A 16,239-nucleotide genomic window follows, 5' to 3' on the forward strand; every position below is an offset into this window, starting at 1 on the left:
ATTTAGCAGCAATTAAAATGTTTAAAAACGTAATTATTCCAATATTTAGAATGACTTAGTGGTATGATAAATTCGTTATTAGGTTCAGCGTCGGTATAGTGCGGGAAATTATCGTGCACTCAGTGTCATACTGGGTTCAGCCTTCGGCTTCACCCAGTATGACACTTCGCGCACGATAATTTCCCGTACCATACCGACAATGAACCTAATAACTAATAATATCAGGGCAGTTCTTTAACCCCAATACATTTGTACATTAAATGACCATAGGTTGAATTTGGGTACAAAAACTCATACTCTGCAACTTGAGGTCAAATTTTGCACTATGAGTGCTGAATTGAGGTTATTGAACTATGCCATTGGGATGAGGTCATTGTGGTCCATAGCGAAAGGAAATCCTAAGGCTTGATATAAGGGGTGTCACTTCTGCCCCATGTCCATGATTTTTTCTTGAGAGAGAGGGGATACACCCAGACATTTTGTCTTGGTATATTTTAAGCTTTAACTCAAGAACTACAAGACCTATGGAAATATAAATATATTTATTGGCTTCCTTTTTTAATTAATTGGCTGAAAACTGGAAAAATATGGCTCCCTGCCATCCGACCTGCCTTAATGTGACAATATTAGCAATGACACTTCCACATTCACATATTTCATCTCAGAGTTGGATGCTCGCGGAGATTTTGAACCTCGTAATATACTACTACGACGGGGCGACGAACGGTCAATAGAAATGTCCTTGGAGTCAGATCTGGTACTTGCGGACAATGTGGTCCCTGCAGGCTGTGTATAAGTGGTTGCCATGGTAACCAACGGAGTAGATGGCATCGCAGTCGGACCCAGTGAATTCCTCCAGGTAACCAGTGGTGGGGTTGAAGTAGGAGCAGGAGCCGTCACCTGCAGAACGGGGAAATAAAAATACAAATTTTTTGTGATTAGAGGAGAGTTGGTGCATCATTATTATGTATGTCTAGGGTTGTATGACATTGCAGCTTTTTGTACAAGGTGTCCCTGAAAAAAAAAAGAATTGTCGGAAACTTTTTGGGGTACTTAAATGCCCAAACCAAACATAATTATATGGTTGAGGAATAAATTGGTTATCACATACTTTTGAATTTTGACAGTGTGAACATCAAATAGGGTTACCTAAATGGGTGATTCCATTTGAAATCTACACCCCTTGTGTGGGAGATTATAGATCTTGTCTTCCACAGGGGGGTGGATATATTTCACGTAGACTAGCACATTACATGAACCATGTAGAGCAGAGTACTGTTGGGAATAATGTACTTTTCTAAAACTACTCAAACAGGTTTTCCATACAGATGGGCCTATTATATTACACACAAAAAACAAATATTTTTCATACAAAATGATGATACAATGCAAACTATAGAATGAATAAAGCTCTAGACAATGACAGTTTACACACATCTCACTAGGATCCACAACATGCTCATCTATCAGGGCACAGTTCTTAAACCCCAATACATTTGTACATTCATCGAATGACCTTTGAAAATGTGGGTACAAAAACTCATACTCTGCAACTTGAGGTCAAATTTTGCACTATGATTATGTAATTGAGGTTATTGGACTATGCCATTGGGATGAGGCTATTGTGGTCCATCATGATAATGAATATGCTCTAGACAATGACGGTTTAGACACATCTGTACAGTACAGCTGTGTAAATCATAACTATTATTTTCTATCTCATTGTTGTCTACTACTAAAATAACCCATCTCCAAAGTTTGAATTGTATTGCTCCAGCGTTTTTTGATATGACAAGCAAAAACAGTGCCCCATAGGATAGTGCGGTGATTATCCCTTTTTACCACATAATTGCTCACACCATCTAATCAACACACAACACCACACTATCTCTACAAAATCTTTTAGAGAAAGTACAATAAACAATATTCAGCAGGCCATAAAATAATTCTGTTATGTTCAGTACACAACACAATGCTCTTGGTACCTTCAGTAGATTGCACAATACTTTTTACTGTCTTCAGTAGACAGCATTATACTTTTTCTATCTTCAGTAGACAGCACAATGAACTGCTATCTTTGGCAGATTGCACAACACTTTTGCTATTTTTAGTAGGCAACAAAAGACTTTTACGATCTTTAGTAGACAGCATAACACATTTACTATTTTAGTAGATAGCAAAACACTTCTGCTATCTTCAGTAGATAGCAAAACACTTGCCATTTTGGTGGACAGCATAACACATTGCAATTTTCAGTAGACAGCAAAACACTTTTGTTATCTTCAGTACACAGCAAAACACTTGCTATCTTTGGTAGACAGCACAAAACTTTTGATATCATTGGTAGGCAGCACATACTTTTGCTATCTCTGGTACACAGCACAGCACTTTTGCTATCTTCTGAATACAGCAAAACTTAGATAGGTAGACAGTGCAACACTTCTGCTATCTTCAGTAGACAGCACAACACCATTGATATCTTTGGTAGACAGCACAATACTTTTGCCAACTTTGGCAGACAGCACAACACTTTTGCTAACTTTGGTAGACAGTACACCACTTGCTATCTTCAATAGACAGCACACTTTTGCTATCTTCGGAAGACAACATGACTTTTGCTATCTTAGACAGGCATCACCCACTTCTGCTATCTTCAGTAGACAGCACAACACCTTTGTTATCTTTGAAAGACAGTAAAACAGTTTTACTATTTTTGAAAGACAGCCCAATATTCTTTCTATCTTCTTACTACCTCCAATAGCCAATGCTATTGCTAACATTTTTTACTACATTCAGTAGACCCCCTCCGGCAAAATGATACATGTATTATTGCCCTGGCTACACTAGCCATTTCCTACACTGCCTACTAGTATGGTCGTTGGACATTTTGACCCGGAAAAAATTGGTAAAAAGCTGATTTTTGCACCAGACAAGCAGAATATATCATAGAACATCATATCCAAAATCCCCAGAAATCCTCCTTGGGGAATTTGTTTTATCCAAGATGGCCGCCAAAATGGCCGCCACAACATATAATTAGCAGTATCTTAGCTTCTAAAGCAGATATGATGATGATTTTAGTGTCTTTGAATAGGTTTAAGAGGTCAGAGAATTCAAATTTGTACAAATCTAACATACTGATGTCTTCAATCACACTGAAATCCAAGATGGCCGCCAAAATGGCCGCCACAACATATAATTAGCTGTATCTTAGCTTCTAAAGCAGATATGATGATGATTTTAGTGTCTTTGAATAGGTTTAAGAGGTCAGAGAATTCAAATTTGTACAAATCTAACACACTGATGTCTTCAATTACATTGAAATCCAAGATGGCCGCCAAAATGGCCACCACCACATATGATTAGATATATCTCCGCTTCTGAAGCAGATATGATGATGATTTTAGTGTCCTTGAATATATTTCAGAGGTCAAAGAATTCCAATTTGTGCGTATCTAAAACACTGATTTCTTCATTCACACTGGAATCCAAGATGGCCGCCAAAATGGCCGCCACCACCACGTTTTTAAGAGAATGTAGGTTTTAGGGGTTGCAGATTTCAATGTTGCAATTACTTAAATCACGGAAGTAAGTGCTCAGTAACAATAGAATCCAAAACAGCTCCCACAACATGATTTTCTATCTCAGGTTCTGAAGCAAAAGTAGCTATCTTCGACTTCATCTGCAAGTATAATCGCCTCAGCGTTTTGGCAATTTTCTCCTCTGCAATCTCCACAAGCTGTGACACATTTAAATCCCTTTTTTGCGACAGGAACATCCGTTATTTCCACAAGGACTCCTGGAGGATAGTTTACATATGTATCGTACAAACTTAAGCAAGCCTTGTGGTGCTGTATCTCCATCCGTAAGGACCGGTGCTAGTACGGTGTCAGACAGTTTCCAACCCCATTGATTTGGATCCAAGTTATTGTTTGTGAGCTTTCTCCAAAGTATGACCTCCAAAAGAACACTCAGACTGTGAAAATACGCTTTTTAACTAGGTGGAAGCTTTTTTGGATCAAGTGATGCTTTATTTGATGATACCATCGCTATGAATTAAGCGAACCGCAGACCGTTTAAAGAATCTTCTTCTCTGCCACCACATAAGGCAATAAATACTCTGATGCCATTTGTACCAATCTGTTCTAATGTCGCCTCAGGATCGCTCATCTAGGATGATATCTGCTGTAATTCTTCTTATCTTCTGCAACAAACTTGTCTTTCCATGTCCAAATGTTGCAGAAGTGGAGTCACAACCACTCCATGCATGGATAAACAGGACCTGAGATGGAATGTCAATACTTCACCAACGTTGTTAATAAGGTCTTGAACTTCCCAACCCACCGATATCAGCTATATTCTGGTCCCCAGTGGCACCTGGTCCCCAGTGGCACTTCTCTTCCTTGTCTTGAACATTGAAGGAGTCTTGAATTGTACATTCCAATATCAATGTGTCAGCATCTCCGGTACTATTGTGCACCGTCCATCGACTCAGCAGCGACATAAACTGGCATTTGTTCTCAGCAGCGACATAAACTGGCATTTGTTCTTATCATATTCAGCTCACAGAATCTATGAAGGTTCTCACCATGACCAGCAGACCTTCCTCTCGAATGAGAAGAACAACAATCAGTTTATCTCGCTGCTGAGTCGATACTTGGAAACCAATGGTCAGATCGTGCACAATAGTACTGGAGATGCTGACACTTTGATAGTGAAATGTACCCTTCAATTTGCAAGACAAGGAAGAGAAGTACCTGTAGTAGCAGATGACACAGATATACTTGTCCTTTTGATGTACCATTGAGACCAGACTATGGCTGATATCTACTTCCATTCAGAGAAGAAAGGGTTGGTGGTTTATAAAGTTCAAGACCTTGTTAACAAAGCTGGTGAAGTAGTGACATCCCATCTCCTGTTTATCCGTGCATGGAGGTTTTGCGACTCAACTTCTGCAACAAGAAGATAAAAGAATTGCAGCAGATATCATCCTAGATGAGCGATCCTGAGGCGACATTAGAACAGATTGGTACAAATGGCATCAGATTATTTGTTGTCTTATATGGTGGCAGAGAAGAAGATTCTTTAAACGGTCTACGGTTCGCTTAATCCATGGCAATGGTATCATCAAATAAAGCATCATTTGATCCACAGCTATCGACAAAAGCGTTCACCTACTGAAAGAGCAGCGTATTTTCACCGTTTTTTTTTTCTGCGGGTTGTTTTACAGGTCATACTTTTGAGAAAGCTAACAAACAATGAGTTGAATCCAATTTAAAGCAATGGGGCTGGAAAAACTCTGACATCGTACTAGCACCAGTCCTTACGAATTTAGATGCAGCACCACATAGCTTGTTAAGCTTGTACGATACAATTGTAAACTTTCCTCCAGGAATTATTGTGTAAATAACGGATGAACCTGTCGCAAAAATGGACTTAAATGTGTCACAGCTTGTGAAGATTACACAGGAGAACATTGCCAAAACGCTGAGGCAATTATACCTGTAGATGAGAATGAAGACAGCTACTTTTGCTTCAGAAGCTGAGATAATATTATTCACATGTGGTGGCAGCTATTTGGGATTCTATTATTTGCACTTCAGTGTTATAAGCCCGGGTTTTCAGTAATTGCAACAATTCTCTGACCCTTAAAACCTACATTCTCTTAAAAACTTATTCAAAGATTAAAACCACCATTATATTGGCTTAAGAAGCTGAGATATTTAGCTAATCGTGTTTGATTTGAGCAATATTGAGGGCCATGTTGGATTGCAGTGTCCGCAGTGAAGACATAATACCATATGAAGATAAATACAAAATTGACTTCTACGTCACCTAAAACCTATTCAAAGACACTAAAATCATTATCATATCTGCTTCATAAGCCAAAATATACCTAAACATAACACATGGTGGTGGCGGCCATTTTGGCGGCCATCTTGGATTCCAGTGTGAATGAAGACTTCAGTGTTTTAGATATGTACAAATTTGAATTCTTTGACCTCTGAGATATATTCAAGGACACTAAAATCATCATCATATCTGCTTCAGAAGCGGAGATATATCTAATCATATGTGGTGGTGGGATTTTGGCGGCCATCTTGAATTTCAGTGTGATTGAAGACATCAGTGTGTTAGATTTGTACAAATTTGAATTCTCTGACCTCTTAAACCTATTCAAAGACACTAAAATCATCATCATATCTGCTTTAGAAGCTAAGATACAGCTAATTATATGTTGTGGCGGCCATTTTGGCGGCCATCTTGGATTTCAGTGTGATTGAAGACATCAGTGTGTTACATTTGTACAAATTTGAATTCTCTGACCTCTTAAACCTATTCAAAGACACTAAAATCATCATCATATCTGCTTTAGAAGCTAAGATACTGCTAATTATATGTTGTAACGGCCATTTTGGCGGCCATCTTGGATAAAACAAATTCCCCAAGGAGGATTTCTGGGGATTTTGGATATGATGTTCTATGATATATTCTGCTTGTCTGGTGCAAAAATCAGCTTTTTACCAATTTTTTCCAGGTAGCCACTGTTTTTCCTCTTCAACGACCACACTATATGCCTGCCTTGCCCTTTCACTGCTTATATACATTTCCATGTGACTTCACTACTTTATGGCAGATCTACATAGATTCCACAGAGTTGTATATAATAATGGTTTACATACAGCTCTATGATAGATTTTGTATCAACCTAGGGCTGGATTCAGTCGGTTCTAAGTCATCAACCCCCAATATCAGTGATTGTCAACCTTACAGCACTTTTGCTATCTTTGGAAAACAGCAAAACTTGCTATTTAATAGGTAGACAGTACAACACTTCTGCTATCTTCAGTAGACAGCACAACACCATTGATATCTTTGGTAGATAGCACAATACTTTTGCTATCTTCAATAGACATCACACTTTTGATATCTTTGGAAGACAACATCACTTTTGCTATCTCAGGTAGGCAGCGCCCACTTCTGCTATCTTCAGTAGACAGCACAACACTTTTGCTATCTCAGGTAGGCAGCGCGCACTTCTGCTATCTTCAGTAGACAGCACAACACTTTTGCTATCGTTGGTAGACAGCACATCACTTTTGCTATCTTTGGTAGACAGCACAACACTTTTGCTATCTTTGGTAGACAGCACAACACTTTTGCTATCTCAGGTAGGCAGCACATTATACTTTTGCTATCATCGGTAGACAGCACAACACTTTTGGTATCTCTGGAAGACAGCACAGCACTTTTGCTATCTTCAGAAAAACAGCAAAATTTGCTATCTAATAGGTAGACAGTACAACACTTCTGCTATCTTCAGCAGACAGCCCATCACTTTTGCTATCTTCGGAAGACAACATCACTTTTGCTATCTCAGGTAGGCAGCCCCACTTCTGCTATCTTCAGTAGACAGCACATCACTTTGCTATCTCAGGTAGGCAGCGCCCACTTCTGCATCTTCAGTAGACAGCACAGTACTTTTGCTATCTCAGGTAGGCAGCACCCACTTCTGCTATCTTCAGTAGACAGCACATCACTTTTGCTATCTCAGGTAGGCAGCGCCCACTTTTGCTATCTTCGGAAGACAACATCACTTTTGCTATCTTAGGTAGGCAGCACCCACTTCTGCTATCCTCAGTAGACAGCACAACACTTTTGTTATCTTTAAAAGACAGCAAAACATTTTTACTATAAGACAGCACAATGTTCTTCCTATCTTCTTACTACCTCCAATAGCCAATGCTATTGCTAACATTTTTTACTACATTCAGTAAGACCCCCTCTGGCAAAATTGATACATGTATTATTGCCCTGGCTACACTACATGTACTAGCTATTTCCTACACTGCCTACGACTGCCTTGCCCTTTCACTGCTCATATACATTTCCATGTGACTCCACTACTTTATGGCAGATCTGCATAGATTCCATAGAGTTGTATATAATAATGGTTTACATACAGCTCAGATTAGTATCAATCTAGGGCTGGATTCAGTCGCTTCTAAGTCATCAACCCCTAATACCCTATAGACCACAATGGCCTCATCCCAGTGGCATAGTTCAATAACCTGAATTAAACAATTATAGTGCAAAATCTGACTTCAAGTTGCAGAGTATGAGTTTTTGTACCCACATTATTAAAGGTCATTCAATGAATGTACAAATGTATTGAGGTTAAAGAAGTGTGCCCTGGTAGATGAGCATGCTGTGGATCGTGATATCAGCGATTGTCAACCTTGGGAATTGAATATATCCATAATTCCTGAACATTCAACAAACTTCAAGGTTTGTTACATGAATTTTTCAATAATTTGGTCTCTAATTTATGAATAAACCATACAAGGAGATAGATAGAAATTATAGCATGGGAAATTACCTTGAGCAAGAAGATCTGATCTTTATATGTGACATGATCAAGGGGAATGAGTCACATATCGACCCTGGTCGAAAATGTGTTTTACTTAGGTTTCTAAAGGGGACATTTAGAGCTTTCCGAAACTGGAAACCCCATGTTGATACGACTTTTCTTTGCGAAGTTACATCAATTTATCAATCGCTGAAAACAATATAAAACAAAAGAATTTAAACACTTTCTTTGCTAATATCTCAAAATCAATATTAGCGACATCCAACTCATTTCTCTTGACCATGTCACATATGTGTGTACTGTTAGATAGACTATATTGGCAGGGAATTCCCCTTATGATTTTATTGCTAACGGTACATGAACTGTGCATCAAACAAACAAAAGGTCGTCAAATTTTAAACCATTCCATGGGACACTAAACTGCCAAAAATGATGGGGTGTATGTCAAATAGTTGCCTAAAAGTTTTCAAATCAGATCAGATCAGATCAAATCACATCAGATCAAATCAAAGGAGAGGAAAGAGGAGAGAGGAGAGGAGAGGAGAAAGAATGAAAGAAAGAATGAAAGACAGAAAGAGAGAAAGAAAGGAGGAAAGAGAGAAAGGAAAGAAAGAGAAAGAGAAAGAAAAAAGCAAAGAAAAGTGAAACTAATGAGAAAGAAGAAATGAAAGAATGAGAAAGAAGAAAACTAAAGAAAGAAAGAAAGAAAGAAAGAAAGAGAAAGAAAAAAGGGAAAAATGTAAATTTTAATGAGAAAAAAATGAAGAAAGAAAAGAAATGAGAACGAAAAATAAGAAAGAAAGGAAAGAAAGAAAAGAATGAAAGGAAGAAAAAAGAAGAGAAAGACAGAAATTAGTGGCAAAACAGAAAAAACATAATTATGAAATAAGGAAAAAGAGAGAAAAGAACATAAAAATCCAAATAAAATCTACAATGTCTACAGTATCTCTTTAATCTCTTCAGACAAATGACAAAAGTTGTCAGCTTAGGTGTCAATGGGCTATTGCAGTTAAAATACATACACCCCCTATGGAAGACATGGCCTTAATCTCCCACATAGGGGGTGTAGATTTCAAACAGAGTCACCCATTCAGGTATAAATCCTATTTGAAATTCACACTCCATGTGGAAAACTATAAAGCCATGTCTTCCACAGAGGTGCATGTTTTTCAACCGGAATAGCCCATTTTTTTAACTTATCTCAATTTTATCGTAACTTATAAAATTCAGAACAAAAAAGTTATGAAAACAGATGTGCGCTGATGAGATGCTATTTAGAATTTACCCCTGCAGTCTAATTAAACATGGAGACCTGGATTCAAGGCTAGAAGTGGGTCACTATTTTGTACACATGATGGATCACCATATCAGGTGATAGACTTGTACAAAGACCACCATTATGTGTGTCACCATTAATGGATGGATATGTAGTGTATTCAACATAGCTGCCTGTTTTGTTTACACTGATCTTGCAATACATTGTGAAGGATCCTGCTCAGTGGAATTAAAAATCCAACATAACCTATGTACCTGATCAACCATCCTAAAAACACTTTAGGAAGTGTTTCTAGGGGTATTTTTTGTTGTGATGGGGGAGGGGGGAATCATGTAGATAGTTGTTGCTATCTTCATGAAGTTGCTATCTTCAGTAGATAGCACACAAGTACATATAGATGATATCTTCAGTAGATAATACATTAGTACACATAGTTGCTATCTTCAGTAGATAATTTGTTAGTACACATAGTTGCTATCTTCAGTAGATAACACATTAGTACATGTACTTGCTATCTTCAGTAGATAACACATTAGTACATGTACTTGCTATCTTCAGTAGATAACACATTAGTATAATGTAATTTTTACTTGATAACACATTAGTATATGTAGTTGATATCTTCAGTAGATAGCACATTAGTACACATAGTTGCTATCTTCAGTAGATAGCACATTAGTACAAATTGTTGCTATCTTCAGTAGATAGCACATTAGTACATGTAGTTGCTATCTTCAGTAGATAACACAATAGTACTACATAGTTGCTATTCTCAGTAGATAGCACATTAGTACATGTTATTGCTATCTTCAGTAGATAACATATTAGTACATGTAGTAGCTATCTTCAGTAGATAAATCAATAGTGCATATAGTTGCTATCCTCAGTAGATAGCACATTAGTACATGTTATTGCTATCTTCAGTAGATAACATATTCGTACATGTAGTTGCTATCTTCAGTAGATAACACATTAGTACATGCAGTTGCTATCTTCAGTAGACAGCACATTAGTACACACTGTTGATATCTTCAGTATATAGCACTTTATTACATGTAGTTGCTATCTTCAGTAGATAACACAGTAGTACACGTAGATGCTATATTCAGTAGATAACACATTAGTACATGTAAATTCTATCTCAGTAGATAACACATTAGTACACGTAGTTGCTATCTTCAGTAGATAGCACATTAGTAAATGTAGTTTCTATCTTCAGTAAAAAACACATTTATAAGTACACTAGTAGAAGATCTTTTAGAAACACTGATCTCAGCAGCATCTCACACACCATCACCCACTGAGGAAGGAGCCAGTTGGTTCTGAAATATTTGGGAAAATAACCTGGTGAGTGCAGTTGAAAGTTTTAATCTTTTTACTTCACATTAGTACATGTAGATGCTACTTATACATGTTATTGCTATCTTCAGTAGATAACATATTCGTACATGTAGTTGCTATCTTCAGTAGATAACACATTAGTACATGCAGTTGCTATCTTCAGTAGACAGCACATTAGTACACACTGTTGATATCTTCAGTATATAGCACTTGATTACATGTAGTTGCTATCTTCAGTAGATAACACAGTAGTACACGTAGATGCTATATTCAGTAGATAACACATTAGTACATGTAAATTCCATCTCCGTAGATAACACATTAGTACACGTAGTTGCTATCTTCAGTAGATAGCACATTAGTAAATGTAGTTTCTATCTTCAGTAAAAAACACATTTATAAGTACACTAGTAGAAGATCTTTTAGAAACACTGATCTCAGCAGCATCTCACACACCATCACCCACTGAGGAAGGAGCCAGTTGGTTCTGAAATATTTGGGAAAATAACCTGGTGAGTGCATTGAAAGTTTTAATCTTTTTACTTCACATTAGTACATGTAGATGCTATCTTCAGTGGATAATACATTAGTACACGTAGTTGCTATCTTCAGCAGATAACACATTAGTACATGCAGTTGCTATCTTCAGTAGATAACACATTAGTACATGTAGTTGCTATCTTCAGTAGATAACACATTAGTACATATAGTTGCTATCTTCAGTAGATACCACATTAGTACATGTAGTTGCTATCTTCAGTAGATAACATATTAGTACATGCAGTTGCTATCTTCAGTAGATAACACAATAGTACATATAGTTGCTATCCTCAGTAGATAGCACATTAGTACATGTTATTGCTATCTTCAGTAGATAACACATTAGTACATGTAGTTGCTATCTTCAGTAGATACCACATTAGTACACGTAGTTGCTATCTTCAGTAGATAAAATATTAGTACATAATTATAGTTGCTATCTTCAGTAGATAACACAATAGTACATATAGTTGCTATCTTCACTAGATAACACATTAGTACATGTAGTTGCTATCTTCAGTAGATAACACATTAGTACATGTAGTTGCTATCTTCAGTAGATGACACATTAGTACATGTAGTTGCTATCTTCAGTAGATAACATATTAGTACATGTAGTTGCTATCTTCAGTAGACAGCACATTAGTTGCTATATTCAGTAGATAACACATTTACATGTAGCTGCTATCTTCAGTAGATAGCACGTTAGTAAATGTAGTTGCTATCTTCAGTTGATAATACATTAGTACATGTAGATGCTATCTTCAGTAGTCATAAGTGCAGAAAATGTGAACTCCTTCAAAAATGCACTTGATAGTCATTGGAAGAGATATGGGGTTATAAAGGCACAGTAGCCTATCTACCTCCCATTAAACCGTAAGTGTAAGTGTAAGATAGCACATTAGTACATGTAGTTGCTATCTTCCGTAGGTAACACATTAGTACATGTAGTTGCTATCTTCAGTAGATAGCATATTAGTACATGTAGTTGCTATCTTCAATTGATAATACATTAGTACATTTAGATGCTATCTTCAGTAGATAACACATTAGAATATGTAGTTGCTATCTTAAGTAGATAATACATTAGTATGTATGTAGATGCTATCTCAGTAGATAGCACATTAGTACATGTACAGTGTAGTTGCTATCTTCAGTAGATAACACATTAGTACATGTAGTTGCTATCTTCAGCAGATAGCACATCACTTCATGTAGTTGCTATCTTCAGGAGACAGGCCTATCACTACTGGCATATTGGGCTATTCCAGTTGAAATCCATACACCCCCTATGAAAAGACATCTTTTAAGAAGATTAAAATTTCTCACACAGGGGGTGTAGATTTCAATTGGAGTCACCCACTCAGGTAGCCCCATTTGAAATTCACACTCCCTATGTGGAAGATCAACATCATAGCTTCCATAGGGGGTGTATATATTTCAAATGGAACAGCCCAATTATTCCTTCATGCAATCCAGTACCTTTTTCTCTCTTCCTCCATTTTACTTCTCAACATCTTTTATCACCCATCCTCCATACTCATTCATCTTCATCTCTCCCAATAATTCCTTCATGCAATCAGCACTTTTTTCCGCCCTCCTATTAAACTAGTTCTCGAGTTCAATTAAATCTTATTCAACTTGGAGTTGGCTGCCAATGATGGACCTGACCAACAAAACTGCTACATGACATGCATGGCATCGCTCAATGTCTATTTGAGGAGTCCAGGTGCCAAATGGGATATAGGCATATAACGCAAGGCTGCCCTGAGTATATTTTCTGTACTGTGAATTTATATAAAGGGATACCCTTGCAATTGTTTATTAACAAGGGGCAATGGATATACGTTGTTGGGCAGGAAAAATCTATGTACTTGTGGCCTTTGAACATGTTTAAAATAAAACTGCCAAGCATTTACATCTCGGTATTGCTTTAAATATGTTCAGGGGCCAACGATGAATTGAATATGATAAAAACTGGTGTCTATTCAAGGGAAATGTGTACAGACTGTACACTACAAACAATCAATCAATCAATTAATCGTTCAATCAATCAATCAATCAATCAATCAATCAAATCAAAAACATTTATAAAGCACCAGTTTCATTTCAAAAGAACTCTTCAGTGGTGCTGTGATAACAAAAATACATTGCACTAAAAGAATGCTTTACTGTACAAATAACTTTTCAATTTTGTTCTTAAGGGATCTGGAATGAGCATTTTGACAGTATTTGTTGTGGGACATGAGAGCACATCAGACATATCGAATTGCATTCTGAATACGAAGAATGTCTTTCTGATATCAAATAATTTTCATTTTTGAAATTCACAATATAATACAAATTTTATGACAAATCATTAAAATTAGATATTTTTCACATTTTTGATATATAACAGTCCTCGAAGTAAATTTTATAAATCTAATGATATATTCTTAAAGTGTATGTAGCTGGGAGGAAAAGCTGATGATCAATTGAAAATTTGAATTGAAGATATGGATTTTTTCCCCAAAAGACTTAATTTTTTTTTGGTGTTTTGGGAAAAAAATCTATATCTTCAATACGAATGGTCAAAATTTTCAATTGATCGTCGGCTTTTCATCCCACCTACATACACTTTAAGTATAAATCACCAGATTAAAAAAATTTACTTCGAGTACTGTTTTAACAATATTTAAAAATATCAATTTTTAATCATTTGCCATAAAATGTGTATTACATTGCGAATTTCAAAAAAATCAAAATTATTTGACATCAGAAGGACATTCTTCGTATTCAGAATGCAATTCGATATGTCTGATGTGCTCTAATGTCCCACAATAAATACTGTCGAAACGTTCATACCCCATCCCTTAAGATGTTCACATTTGGTTAGGGTGTAACACAATCAGATTGGTTATCGAATCAGTCAGATATACGTCATTGATAAAATACCAGATCAGCTAAAAAACAAAAAAACCAAAAAAAAAACAATAGTGAGATATTTAATGCCAAGATGGGTCTTGTTATCTGTTTAGGTTGCCCCATTTCAACAGCGATTTGATAGACTTTCATCAGGAGCTGAAGGAAAACACATAATGTTCTCTAAATAAGTCACTTTTGGAGAAATTTCAAATTCGCAACCTCGGACGGACGGACAGAATGGTGGACAGACAATCAGGAAACATACATGTACTCTGGTGGAGGTATAATAAAATAATCAGTAATAAATGCCATGAAGCAGCACATGATGCATGCTGTATTTTGCACTGAGTTCTACATTTGCTACCAAATGCATTAGCCTTCTATGTGCTTATAATGTCTAACATAGGCAACAGGTTAACCCCATTTCAATTTATATTTCATAAAAATTTCAGAATATGATACTTTCGACAAAATATTTAAAATCCACATGGAAAACGCATTCAAATAAGTCCCAAAATGCCTAGCATTGGCTCAGTGGTTTTCAAAATAGCCTTTTTGAAATTTTGTGACAAAATTGCTCACTTTCATACATCATAAACAGGCTATAAACCTCACTTTTACAAGTTGAAAAGGTGAGATATCACTTTGAACCATTACAGCCTCATCCCTGATGGCCTAGTTTAATTTCCTCCATACTAGTTATAGCACAAAATTTGACCTCAAGTTGTAGAGTATGAGTTTTTGTACCCAACACAGCCAAAGGTCATTCTTTTAGTGTAGAAGCATATTGGGGTTAATGAACTGTGCCCTAGAGATTGTCATGTTTGAGGTCCTATATAGTGGATGTTTACTGGTAAATAAGGAAAGTGGGTCAGGGTGGGAATGTAGGTCAATATAAAGCATAGGATACAAAGTAGTAGTACATTCACTGAATATCAAGGACATTGCAGCAAATAATCAGTCCATGCATGCCATTATTATAGTGCATTTGATGCAAAAAAACAATAAAGGGTAGGAAAACAATGTATTGAAAGGACATCTGGTTATTTGACTTGACCAAATTACACGAGGATGCGACACAAAAACATACCTGCAACTGTGTTATAATTATTGTCTAATCCGATACACTTTCATATTCCCTTATCAAAATGATTCCTTTAAGGGACCGTTCACAAACACTTGTAAGGGGGGGCCTGATGCAAAAGGGGGGGGGGCCCTGAAAATTTTTGACCCTCCTAAGGGGGGCCCTGGGAAAATTGAGTTAATATGCTTTTCTATGGGGTTGACCGATAATTTTCATGTCAAAAAGGGGGGGGGGCCTGACATTTTTTGAGGTCTGTAAAGGGGGGCCCCGAACAATTTTTGTGATAAAATTTTTTTGCATCAGGACCCCCCTTACAAGTGTTTGTGAACGGTCCCTAAGGGCATTTCGTGATCCACAGCCTCATCCCCACTTTTCTCAAAAAGTTGTGATTGATATATTTCTGTAAACCTCTGGCTACATAATGTTTATGTACCAAATATATCTAGCAGATTAATTCATTTAGCAAATATATTGTGAAATTTGAAATATGTTCTGGTACACCAGAACGAAATTACAACACATTGTCAATGTGTAATACACTTAATCATGCATGACTCGCAAATGCAAAATCGGAATCAGCTGAAATTTTTGGTTTAGTGACAGGCCTCAATGTAACTTGAGGTAGGAAACACCAAAATGAAAGAAAATCAGAACAGTATCTATATATTCATGTAAAACCAAGCTATTGTAAGGTATTATAGCCAATTATTTGAGCCAACTTGA

General features: G+C 36.8%; 1 protein-coding gene across 1 annotated transcript in view; it reads right to left on the reverse strand.

The window, feature by feature from the left end:
* Positions 1 to 4,558: 4,558 nt before the first annotated feature.
* Positions 4,559 to 16,239, reverse strand: part of LOC140157963 (proteasomal ATPase-associated factor 1-like) — a 121,491-nt gene continuing 109,810 nt past the window's right edge. Inside the window, 1 exon segment of the mRNA XM_072181210.1 lies at positions 4,559 to 4,726. Coding sequence (XP_072037311.1) covers positions 4,559 to 4,726 — 168 coding nt within the window.

This window comes from Amphiura filiformis, chromosome 7 (assembly GCF_039555335.1).
Source record: "Amphiura filiformis chromosome 7, Afil_fr2py, whole genome shotgun sequence".
NCBI lineage: Eukaryota > Metazoa > Echinodermata > Ophiuroidea > Amphilepidida > Amphiuridae > Amphiura > Amphiura filiformis.